The following is a 13,322-nucleotide window of genomic DNA, read 5'->3' as shown; positions in this document are numbered from 1 at the left end:
ATTCAAGAAGCTCACAGAATACCAAGCAGGATGAATACAAAAATAAACTTAAAATAGATTAAAGACCTAAATGTAAAACTGACACTATGAAACTCCTAGAGGAAAATACAGGTGACAGAGCACTTTCTGACATAAATCACAGCAATATCTTTTTGGATTTGAATCCTAGAGTAATGAAAATAAAAATGGGACCTAATCAAACTTAATAGCTTTTGCACAAAAAAAGAAATAATGAAAAATCCAGGAGAGGATTTTTTTAGGTCTTCACTGTGAGGATTGCTGGGGCACCTCATGGCTGGATTTTCACAAATTTCTATCTTTCATGGTAGCCCATGCTCAGATTCTAGCAACTTTTTAAACATTCCTGTCAGATGCTGGCTCTGGCAGTGGCTTCCAGGCAGCATCCACCCTGGGTGGGCTCTGCATCTCTGCGTCTGTCTTCTTCAGTGTTCAGGTGTGTGTGCCCTGTGGTCTCAGTTCTCTTGTGGACTTAAGAACAGCTGTTGATTTTCTATCTTTCAGCTTCTTTTTTGCTGTGAGAACAGGAAATGATGACATCCACGGTCTTTACCTGTTGAAGAGGCTAAACTACTTTTTAAAAGAAAATTTCGTTATCTCTCCAATTACTTACTTACACTAATTTTCTAGGAGTGAACTTATTACATCCATGTAAGTATTAATAAATGTTGCAAAGGTTTCTGATACATACTGGCAAGTTTTCTCCAAAGAAGTTTGAGTCGGGAGTCCGGGGTGGGGTGCTCACACACACACAACACACCGATGTCCACGCAGATACCAGCAGGAAGAAGAAACACTTTCTCCTGGCCAGGCAGTGAAAAGCCATGGCACTTCAAACCCCCACTTTCCTCCAGCGGACTGTTTACTTATATTTTTGGCTGTGCTGCATCTTCGTTGAGACAGGCGGGGCTTAGTTGGCCTGACACATATGGAATCCTAGTTCCTGGACCAGAGACTGAATCTGTGTCCCGTGTGCTGGAAGGCGCATTCTTAACCACTGGACCACCAGGGAGTTCCCTGGACTCCTTACTGATAACAGGCCCCCAGAGCTGTCCTTTCTCTTCTCTAAGACAGTTTCCCCAGAGCTGTCCTCTCTTCCGTGAGACAGTTTCTCTCCTTCACTTTAGGTTGCTTGTGATTTATCACTGATGCATGTCCCAAACTGCAATTCTCTGCTCCTCCCAAATAAACTGTTCTGCAGGTAACATAACTGGCTGTTTTCTTTTTTTTTTTAATTAATTTAGATGAATAGAAGCTTACCAAAATAATTTAAATACACTGTTACCACACTATTTTCCTTCTGGTAAGCCTTCACTTCACTCTCCCTCACAGGTTCAAGATGAACCCCCATCCCCACCAGAAACACATGTCTGTGGCTGGTGAAAGGGTCACCAGAATCTCTACATCTGGCCCTGTTTCTCATTTGACCTCTCACTTTTCCCCAGCACCATGCTCTGGTCTAGCTATAGGTGAACTCACTGTCCCAAGAACAGGCCATGACCACGCACTTGTTCAGGTCATCCGTCAATACCAACAATGCCTTCCCAGATCCTCTCAGTCTCCCAATTTGACCTACACGTCTCGCAGCTCACCCTGCCCTGGCCCACTCCGCTTGTTCCATGTGCAGCTACCCACAGGGCAACACTGTCGATGGTGTCCACTCTGCAAGGTGTCAGGAAGCCAAGAACTTTTGACAGAACACTTTGGCAATACGGGGGACAGAAGGGGTGTCATGTCTACTCTCTGCAATGTTTAAATAAATGAAAATAAGGATTTCTGACAATTTGGGATAGCTGAGAGTTGAGTTTATGAAATAAAATTATTTAATTATAGCTTTTGGACTTTTGCTTCTTAATTCTATTTTTTCAGGATTTTTTTGCATCATGACTCCATTATATGACCCTCCTAATCGCTTTAGCCTAGGTTTGTTTTTTTTTTCTTTTTTTTTGCCCCCAAAAGAAAATGTTTTATTGATTTAAAACCTAACATCCTGGAAGAATTAGTTATCCTATTAATAATTTATTTAGTGACATTTAAAATCTTATTTTTTCTCTCTTTAGAAAAATCCATGAACAAGCAACTATTTCTTAGATAAATAAATAAATAAGTTTGGTACTACAAGGGAGGAAAAGTCTAAATAATTAAGCACACGCATGGTACAAAAAATGATGACAATTAAAATGAAAAAAAGTTGTTACCAATTCTGAAAACCAGAGGTTTCTCGGCCCTAATATTTGATTCCTTAACCTCAAAAACCAAACCACTTACGCTGGATGCGGTCGAACATGACAGAGAAGAGGAAGTCCCGGGGTGTCATGTAGTACTCCCCACCATACTCCAAGGACGAGAACTGCATGAAGCGCTGTTTACGAGGAGACGGCTTCCCTGTAATCTCTCCTGGGTTCACACTTCTCTAAAAGAAAAAGAAATCGCAATTTTAGTTTTTTTTCCCCAGCATTATTCCCCAGCTTAGCTACTTCTGGAATAAATGACCTGGGTTCGATTCCTGGGTTGGGAAGATCCCCTGGAGAAGGGAACAGTTACCCACTCCAGTATTCTCGCCTGGAGAATTCCATGGAAAGAGGAGCCTGGCAGGCTACAGTCTAGGAAGTTGCAAAGAGTTGGGCACGAACAATCTTTAAAGAGCTGGAATAATCTTTAAAGAGTAATTTTAGTGTTTAGGTCTCACAACCTTCAAACTTTGAAGTCATTTACTGAAGAGAGATTTACTGGAGCACTGGAGACAAAGCAGAGATGCAGTGAACCCGAGGGAACCCACAGCCCCAAACAGGAGAGCAACAAAGGGCAAATGCAAGAAATTCTGTGAGGCAGTAAGATGCACCATGAAGAGACAGAGCCGGATAAGGAAGTGGTAAAGAGAATACGTCACACAGGATGGACAGGGAAAGGCGACATTCAGGAGGTGAAGTGAGGCAGCTTGGGAGTCAGGCTCTCTGTGGAGGGAGCACTCTGCAGGCAGGAGATGAAAAAGGAACAAAGACCCGAGGTGGGAGCAGGAGTGGTGTGCTCCAGGACCGCATAGTGGAGGAGGCTCAGAGAGACAGAAAGGCAGCAGATCAGGCGAAGACAAAGCACAGCCTGTCTGATAAGGGGCCCTGTTTCAGGAGTGTATTCACACAATGCGTGGAAAGTGCTGCAAGAACAGAAACGAGTAAAATACTGTCACCGGAAGAGTCAGTATCTTAGGCCACAGAGACAATATGGAACAGCTACTGCTAACCTGCCACTGAGCACTTGCTGTGTGCTTCACGCTGAACTGTTAAATATTCTCCATGAATTACAGTCAAATCTAATTTGACTCTCACAGTTACTGAACAGTAGACACAGTAGACATGAAAATTGTGGACAAAATGGTAGAGGTAAGTAAAACCAGGTGTCCAGCTCAACAGTGTTTCCATCTCTTCAGCACCACACTACCCTCCTACCCACACGGGGCCCCCCAGGCAGACTGGAAGAGGATGACAACCAGCGAGCACAGTGCATATGCCAAGGTCAAAACAGTAACCCTGTCTCAGATGCGTTGTCTGTGAACTGAGATAGCACACGGCCATATGGATGCTTCCAAAAGGCAGCGCGCTAACCTGGCCCACAGTGTCTTCCCAGACATATCACTTCCTCTTCACACTCACACACAAGTCATGCTCACTGAGTGCCGACTGCAACTGGAACAGAAAAAAGAGCGACTCGCTTAAACCTCCCCAGATTCAAAGCCATCAACAGCTCCTCGTGGCTGAGCTCGGTCCTCTGACCAGTATTAATTCTCTCCCTACAACGTGACAACCGGTTTCCTTGAGCAGCTAGTTTTATGCTTCTTTAGGGCTTCTCTGGTAGCTCAGCTGGTAAAGAATCCGCCTGCAATGCAGGAGACCCTCGTTCGATTCCTGGTCAGGAAGTTCCCCTGGAGAAGGACAGCCTACCTATTCCAGCACTCCTGGGCTTCCCTGGTGGCTCAGATGGTAAAGAATTTGCCTGCAATGTGGAAGACCTGGGTTCGATTCCTGGGTTGGGAAGATCCCCTGGAGGAGGGCATAGCAACCCACTCCAATATTTTTGCCTAGAGAATCTCCATGGATAGAGAAGTCCTGTGGGCTAAGGTCTATGGAGTCGCAGAGTCGGACACAACTGAGCGACTAAGCATAGCATGGCGGCGCCTGCCAGAAGACAGGACACTCAGTAACACTGCATGACAGCGCCCTGGCTCCGTGCGAACTTGCCTGTTCATCTTTCCTTTCCTTCCCCCTGAAATTACTACTATCAAAATACCTCAAGAGGCATGTCTTAATCACACAAGTCCATACTCTTATTCTAGTCATCAGAAAATTGGATTTCATTCATACTTTCTGAACCCTTTATATGTGAGGCAGACACGTTATCATTTGATATATTATCAAGTGGATAGTGAGCATTTGTAGGAAACTGGTAGGAAACAAGAGAAACACTAATTCCCACTAGAGTGATTCACAGAGTATCTACAGATGGGACACAGAAGGGAGGGTGGGCAAGAGTCTTGTCAGTAGACACCACAGCACTGGTGAAGTCTGAGACATGAGACACAACACGGCATACTGAAGAGCTGAAGTTACATGTGGACACACACATTATTAGCTAAAAGAATATTTACCTTTATTATATTAATGTTAATATACAGTCTACTAAGAGAATTTTTAAAAATAATGTGTCAGAAATATATATATTTCCAAATCTTTAAATAAACGCCAGCTCTTTTATACTATCTAACACCGAAGTTGTTTATAATGAGTTAAAAAGAACACCTTTTACCAACAACTTAGTCCTTTTTCTTGCTGTTGTTCAGTTGCCAAGTCGTGTCTGACTCTTTATGACCCCATGGACTGCAGAATGCCAGGCCTCCCTGTCCCTCACCATCTCCTGCAGTTTGCTCAAGTTCATGTCCATTGAATTGGTGATGCCATCCAACCATCTCATCCTCTCATCCCCTTCTCCTCATGCCTTCAATCTTTCCCAGCATCAGGGTCTTTTCATGAGTCGGCTCTTTGCATCAGCTGGCCAGAGTATTGGAGCTTTGGCTTTAGCATCAGTCCTTCCAGTGAATATGCGGGGTTGATTTCCTTTAGGACTGACTGGTAATCCTTTTTACATAAACAAATCCTTCTTTCCAAACGCCAGCCAACTGAAGGGGCTAATTACTCGTTTATCCTCCTCCTCTAGTGGTCTCATTAACAGGATGGATGGTTATGTTTCTGCTGGCTTTCATGCCATCCTGTATCCTGTAGCAAACTTAACCATGAAACCCCGTCACTTGCTGCAGTCACTACAGGCCTGTCACTGGACTTCCTCCCATCCTGCGGCAGCAGAGGTGGGCATAGTTGGGAAAGGAAAACACTGTGTCCGCAACCACACTGACCAAAATGCCAGCAACCCTGTCTGAGGGTATTTCTCTAAAGGGCAGGTACCCCAATGGGGGACAGAGGGAAATCCAATGGCCACCCCAGGGGGTGGGGTAAGCCCCAGCAGGACAGGAAGGCAGGGTGCCCAGAGGAGAGCTGGACACGGCCCTGCTTCTCCTCCAATCCCTCGGGCCGCTAACTGACCCACAGTAGGAAACTACAATAAAAATCAAATTCGGAAAGAAAGCAGGGGAAAATCAGAGAAAACAAAAAATGATGGATTTTAAAATACTGGAGAGTGAAGATGAAGATGACAGACACCTGAAAGGAGCCGCCCAGCTCTTAACAAAGAAAAGCAGCACAGGAGAAAAATGGTGGAATGAAACTAAAAATTTTAAAAAGCAGTAAAGACTAGAATCAACACTGCAGAAAATATACAAACTAACGATGGGGGGATAATCACGCAGAAGGCAGGACAAAAGCAGGGGAAAGGAATTAGGGAAAAGAACATCCACACATGTGACAGACACCCAGGGCTCAACATGAAAATGCTGTGCTTCAAGGAGAAAACGAACAAATTGGGCGCCTACTTCAAAACCAGAGTGGAAACCTCACGCAAACCCGCGGATTTAGAATTTAGGATGCTATCTGTCACGGCCTGCATGAGGACCACACGGGAGACTGGTCACTTCTGGATCTTTCAGGAAACCTAAATAAGGCTAGAACCAGGATGCCCTTATTGCTGGGATGAACCTCTTAAAAGCTGTTCTCAGGGAAGGTCACACACAAAGTGACGCTGTGAAGGATTAGGCAAGACGCATTCCTGCAGTAATTCTTGAAGACACACATCGAGCTTGTGGATGTACTCTGTGAGCAAAAGAAAGGAAGAAACATGGTCAAGCTACTCAACCCAAGAGGCTGAAGAGAATTTTTCTGCCCATCTTCACCCTCAACTAATTTACTGCAGTTTCAGACAGCTACCCCAGTAGGTCGGACTAAATGGTACCAATCCTGACATTTATCTGAATGAAATTTCCTAAACACCAGGAGTCAACCCTGTTGGCCAATGCAGACTGTTGACGCATAAATAACAGAGAGCATGGCAGGCGGCGGTCTCTTGGGAAGACAAGAGTGAGTGGAATGTGCTGCTGGAGATCAAAGAGCAGCCCTCCAGGTCCACTGGGCCAGGCTGGAGAGTGACAGAGCTGGGATGCGCTTCTCCAGCCTGCATCAGAAGCCAAGTGTGCGGGAAGGGAGGGGTGGAGAAGCAGGGGTGGGGCCAGCCTCAGCCCGAGAGTGCCGTCCACATGGTTCTGGTTAAATGTAAAACGCTCCATGGCTTTCAAGGATTACTTGTAATGCAGTAAAAAATGTGACAAAGGAATTAAGAGCAATGAGTGATGTGGACTGGATAAAAGAGATCTTTGAAAGCTGATGACTTCTGTTAAAACATTTCACGAGTTTATTGCCTTTAAAGCAACAGGTGCTTCAGCATTCTGTCTCTACTTTTTATCCATGAAGTGACAAATTGGAAAAAGTGCTCTGTTCTTTGTTGAACATTCTTTGGTTTCGGCATTTCTCAGGAAGAAGGTAGGAAAAGAAAGGCCTTCTTTACAATGCTTTCAATATGTCCAATATATACACACTGCATCAGACCCAAAACCCATTCATTTGGGGGTCTTTATTTTGGAATTTGCAATAATCTGGATAAAATGTAACTGTTTTGCTGTCTTTGAACTTTCTGTGGTATAATTAAAGAATATCTTTTCTTCTTAGAGAAAACTTTACAACTGGAAACTTTCAGTCATTAGACAGAACTTTTCCATTTTGTTCTGAATCAGGGAGATTTTATTGTACATGAAACAAAATACTACTGGACTAAATTAAAAATACTCACTATGTAAGCTATGCTTCACGATAAATTCTACAAAATAACAGAGTATTAGTGAGGGAGATGACGGTCATTCCTGGCAAACCTGTAAGTTCTGGCAACTATTCTCTGTGGGCTCTGGATATTGTTTTCTCTGTGTGTTTAGTTGTGTCTGACCATTTGAGACCTCATGGACTGTAGCCCACGAGGCTCCTCTGTCCATGGGATTTCCCAGTCAAGAATACTGGAGTGGGTTGCCATTTCCTACTCCAGGGGACCTTCCCGATTCAGGGATCGAATCTGTGTCTCCTGCATTGGCATTCAGATTCTTTACTGCTGAGTCATCTGGGAAGCCCACTGTTTCCTCTAGTGATGGCCTAGTCTAAACTTTTTTCCAGAGATGAGAAGAAAGGTAGTGTGGCTTTTCCTAGATGAGCACGGTGAAATGAAACGACATATGCCTAAATAAATGAGTTAAAGAAGTATCTCCAAGGATCGCAATCTGTCTGAAGAGGAGGGCCTGCTGTCAGGATGCTGAGGAGTAAAGAAGGAAGCGCCAGGACTTCCCGCCTGGTCCAGTGGCTAAGACTAGCACTCCAAATCCAAGGGACACGGGTTCCATCATCCCAGTCAGGGAACTAGATGCCACAGCCACAACTAAGCGTTCACAGACTGCAACTAAGACCTGACTCAGCCAAATAAACAAACAGTAATAATAAAAATCCCAGCACCTTCTCTCTCCTGATGAGGTCACCGAGCAGAAAAGCACGTTCCCTTCCTTCATAACTGCTTTTCAGTGGGCACATCATTTTCGTCTATATTCTAAACAAAACGTGTGAAGTAGGTTTCAAGGGATTAATATACAGCTTCCTCAGTGTCACTCAGTACAGCCACGACGTGACACTTCCTGAGAAATGACAGCGTTGCTTCAGCTCACTGCCCCACTCACGAGGGAAACACTCTTCCTACAAACCTCCAACACCAACTTAGTAAGTATCACACATCTCCTATGACCAAGCAATGTATAAAGTGACACATGAACAATCAGCCCCTTAGAGCAAGAGAGTTCCAGAAAAACATCTATTTCTGCTTTACTGACTATGCCAAAGCCTTTGACTGTGTGGATCACAACAAACTGTGGAAAATTCTGAAAGAGATGGGAATACCAGACCACCTGACCTGCCTCTTGAGAAATCTGTATGCAGGTCAGGAAGCAACAGTTCGAACTGGACATGGAACAAAAGACTGGTTCCAAATAGGAAAAGGAGTACGTCAAGGCTTTATATTGTCACCCTGCTTATTTAACTTCTATGCAGAGTACATCATGAGGAATGCTGGAAGCACAAGCTGGAATCAAGACTGCCGGGAGAAATCTCAATAACCTCAGATATGCAGATGACACCACCCTTATGGCAGAAAGTGAAGAGGAACTAAAAAGCCTCTTGATGAAAGTGAAAGAGGAGAGTGAAAAAGTTGGCTTAAAGCTCAACATTCAGAAAACGAAGATCATGGCATCTGGTCCCATCACTTCATGGGAAATAGATGGGGAAACAGTGGAAACAGTGTCAGACTTTATTTTGGGGGGCTCCAAAATCACTGCAGATGGTGACTGCAGCCATGAAATTGAAAGATGCTTACTTCTTGGAAGAAAAGTTATGACCAACCTAGATAGCATATTCAAAAGCAGACACATTACTTTGCCGACTAAGGTCTGTCTAGTCAAGGCTATGGTTTTTCCTGTGGTCATGTATGGATGTGAGAGTTGGACTGTGAAGAAGGCTGGGCACTGAAGAATTGATGCTTTTGAACTGTGGTGTTGGAGCTTGAGAGTCCCTTGGACTGCAAGGAGATCCAACCAGTCCATTCTGAAGGAGATCAGCCCTGGGATGTCTTTGGAAGGAATGATGCTAAAGCTGAAACTCCAGTACTTTGGCCACCTCATGCGAAGAGTTGACTCATTGGAAAAGACTCTGATGCTGGGAGGGATTGGGGGCAGGAAGAGAAGGGGACGACTGAGGATGAGATGGCTGGATGGCATCACCGACTTGATGGACGTGAGTCTGGGTGAACTCCGGGGGTTGGTGATGGACAGGGAGGCCTGGCGTGCTGCGATTCATGGGGTCGCAAAGGGTCGGACACGACTGAGCGACTAAACTGAACTGAACTGAAGAGCTGGACTGAAGTATGAAGGGAGCATTTAGCAAACGTGAAAGCCCCACAATGACAAATCCCAATCTCCGATAGTTACTTTCCCAGTGTTACTTATCAGCCATGACTTTATGACTTCTTTTCAAATGAGAGAGATGTGCATGTACCTCAATGATCACAGCAGCAGTATTCAGAACAGCCAAGAAATGGAAGCAACCCAGAGTCCACTAACAGAGGAATGGATAAAGATGTGGCATGTACACATAATGGAATATTACTCAGACATGAAAATGAAAAATGCTATTCGCAGCAACATGGATGGACCTGGAGACTGTCATACTGAGTGAAGTGAGTCAGACAGAGAAAGACAAATACCATATGCTATCCTTTATAGGTGGAATCTAAAAAGTGATGCGAACAAACTTATTTATAAAACAGAAACAGACTCACAAACATAGAAAACAAACTTACAGTTACCAAAGCGGAAAGAGGGTAGGGATAACTTAGGAGTACAGCATTAACAGATACACACACTGCTATGTATAAAACAGATAACCCACAAGGGTTTACACTATAGCACAGGGAACCAAAAAAAAAATAAAAAGGAGAGAGACAGAGATGCACCAGAGTAATATTTTTCATTATTATTTAATTAAATTTAAATAGAAGACTACTATGTTGGTCTGGTATCAGTAAATTTATCCGGGTTGTGACCTCTCTTTGGGCAACCGAGGAGTAGAGTAGCACGTAACAAGGAATCTTTTGTGATATGAGCTATGATCTAATTGCCAGAACCTTGCACACTCATGCAAAAAGGTCTCCTCAAAACTGAGAACTCTCAGTAAGTCTGGACAGGGTGTTATCAGAGGGCTGAGTCAGAAAGAGAGGCGACCACAAGGGTGACAACACTGAGGAGACTGCATCCTACAGCACACAGTGTGGTGCAAAGAGGATGGATTAAAGGACTCTCTCCCGTCCCTTCACGAGAATAGCTGTGGTCTGTAGGTCTAAGTATTTTATAGCTTGGGATTTCAGGAGGAAAGTGAGTCATTCGTAGTCTCCTCCACCATGCCCCCACTTTCTCCCTGACCCACTCAGAGTCCCACACCCCTAATCCCCAGCAAGACTGTCTTGCTCCACACTTCCTCAGCTCACAGTAGCACAGTGAGGGTGGGTTTCTACAGCTTGTGGGTCAACACGATGGCAGTTTGCTTTTCTACCACCAAGTCCCTCAAGCCCATACCCTGACCCTACACAAAATTTGGTATTAAAAAAATGGATTAAAAAACACCCACCACTACCCCTCAAACAGCAATATGTTGCTTGCATACAAATTTATCTCGAACAAAAAGAACAGAGTTTTTTGAAAACCTTCAAGGTAAAAGGAAAAATAATGAAAGCTTTAACAAAGGGGCAGATTTGCAACTTCTTATTAAAATCAAAAATTACACTTCTATCTTAAAATTCCATTGACATTATTATTTTTATGAATTGGCCTTGAACAAAACAAATACCGCACTAATTTAAAGCGTCAACCCTAGTTTTGCTCATTGCCAACATCACTTTCCTGAAACTGACTGGGTCTGCTGGTACGTCCTGAGTTTCAGCTGTTACCTGGGTCCCTCTGATGAGCTTCAAAAACCTTTAAACTGCAGCTCTTTCCAGGAGACAGATGAAGTAACCACTTGGCTTCTGACTGTGATTAAGAAACTTCACAAAGGTAAGCATGTGAGTTGCTTCTTGTCCCTCTCTCATTTGTTAAGCGTTCGGGTTGTCTCCTCTGACTCCTTCCCCGAGCACCTGTGTGGATTAGGTGTTTTTCAGAGTGCGCGTGCAGAACTCAGCTAGCATTCACTGAAGCCTGGTAACTCTGTGGACAGAAAGTGTCTGCCCCCTGAGTACCTGCCTCAAGGACAGGCTCTCTCTCTTCTATGTTTCCAGTGCCTACTATGTGGTTAATACTGTTAAATGGTTCAAAAAAGTGTGCCAGAAATGAATGAACTTTTATGAACGGGAATCAATTCCACACTCCAAGGGTGATGTTCAAAAAGTAATTAAAAAATAGATTTCAGACCTTGAACCAACAGGCAAAAGGGTTTTGTGCTGATAGTTTAAATCCTGTTGTTATTGTTATTCAGTTGCTGTTCTGTCTGACTCTTTGCAACCCCATGGACTGCAGCAGGCCAGGCTTTCCCATCCTTCACTGTCTCCTGGAGTTTGCTCAAATTCATGTCCACTGAATCCGTGATGCTAACTATCTCATCCTCTGTCGCCCCCTTCTCCTTTTGCCTTCAATCTTTCCCAGCATCATGGTATTAACAATTTATTAAGCTATCCTTGGGTAACTAGGTATGTGCTCTATCATGTACAACTGCACCTAAGTGTGCACACAGCAGAAATAAAGACCCTTTGTCTCCTTTTATTACAACCACAAATTATCGCATACTGCTAGTGACTATAGATTTTAAAGATGCCTTCATCAGAGGAGCACAGAGGCAGAGCTGTGGACAGCTGGTGGCAGTGGCAACTGGACTCAAAGTGTGTCTTCTGTGCTGCTGTAGAAGTCACAGAATCTCGGAAACGGAGGCTCTGAAACCGGGCTGCACCAGCTGCCGAACACTTTCTGTCCATAAATCTGAATGATCCAGTGGACTTTAGGCTTTACGTTGGGTTTGGTTTAGACTGCAATGGATTTTTTTCAGCTTCCACTTGGAGTTAGTGGACGTAATACAATGTGTCTAAGATAAAGTTTTGATTAAAATGTATTTGTAACAAATGAGCAGGGGATGAGGTGAACATTTTACCAAGCACTGGCAAAACAGGTGAAGTTACTGCTTTAACAATAAAAGTACTAAGACACATGTCACTTATTTCTGTTGATGTTTATAAGTTAAATCAGCAAATGAAGCAATACAAAGATTACATGACATGAAAAGGAAAAGTAATGCACAGATGTGATTACATAGTTTTGCAAATTAATTTAATGTTCATTAAAACTTTGTGAAGTATAAACATAGAACACATTATTTATTTTTGAAAAAACATTTATCTATTTATTTGGCTGCACCAGGTCTTAGTTGCAGCAAGCAAGATCTCTGATCTTTGTTCATGCAAACTCTTAGCTGCAGCATGTGCGATCTAGCGCCCTGACCAGGGATGGAATCCAGGCCCCCTGAATTGGGAGTGTGGAGTCTTAGGCACTGGAACACCAGGGAAGTTCCTCTTTGGGTGCGTGTTAAAGAATAATCTTTATCTTGACCCTTGAGACTTTTAGGCTCTTACATGAGAAACAAAACTAATGAAAACCTACCGTTTATTGTAAATTGTCACATACGTATTTTAAGGGTAGGCAAGGAAAGAACTAGCACCTGGGTAGTTAAAAAGGTTATCACGCCCTTTTAACATTTATTTGCAGGTCAACTTACTCCTGTACTCTTCATAATCAGGAGAATAATTCTAGTTAAATGTGGGAACAGAGTAGAGAAAAGGAAGGAACATATACGTATAGGCTAAAATATGGCCTGAAGTTCTGAAAAGACTCAGGAAACCCTAAGAGCCAAACCCAAATTGCTAGTGAAGTTCCAAAGAGTTGCTCTGAATATCCAAAGATTTGGATAACTTTGTCACTTTGTTTAGTGCTAAAATCAGTTTCTAAATATTTATGGCTGCTATTTAGTTACTCCTTTATTAATGACTTTATATAGTTATATTATTACCAGTATTAAACATGTTACTATGAAACCAAAAGTAGACTTTTTAGGCTTTGAGTTCCTGAATGACCCACCTCACCTGCTTGCTGAAGGGTAAAGAGAATTAATGTGAAGATACTCTCTCGGGTGACGGGTCTTTATCGTTCAAAGGAGAGGGATGTGGAAATAGAGGCATCTGTGTGTTTACAG

At 43.4% G+C, this 13,322-nt stretch overlaps 1 protein-coding gene across 1 annotated transcript in view; it reads right to left on the bottom strand.

Annotated features, from left to right (window-relative positions):
* Positions 1-13,322, bottom strand: part of MICU2 (mitochondrial calcium uptake 2) — a 52,236-nt gene that overhangs the window by 27,334 nt on the left and 11,580 nt on the right. The window contains exon 2 of the mRNA XM_052650131.1: positions 2,287-2,431. Coding sequence (XP_052506091.1) covers positions 2,287-2,431 — 145 coding nt within the window. The remainder of the gene's footprint in view (positions 1-2,286; positions 2,432-13,322) is intronic.

This window comes from Budorcas taxicolor, chromosome 12 (assembly GCF_023091745.1).
Source record: "Budorcas taxicolor isolate Tak-1 chromosome 12, Takin1.1, whole genome shotgun sequence".
In the NCBI taxonomy this organism is placed as follows: Eukaryota; Metazoa; Chordata; class Mammalia; order Artiodactyla; family Bovidae; genus Budorcas; species Budorcas taxicolor.
This window is presented reverse-complemented; position numbering and strand designations above follow the sequence as displayed.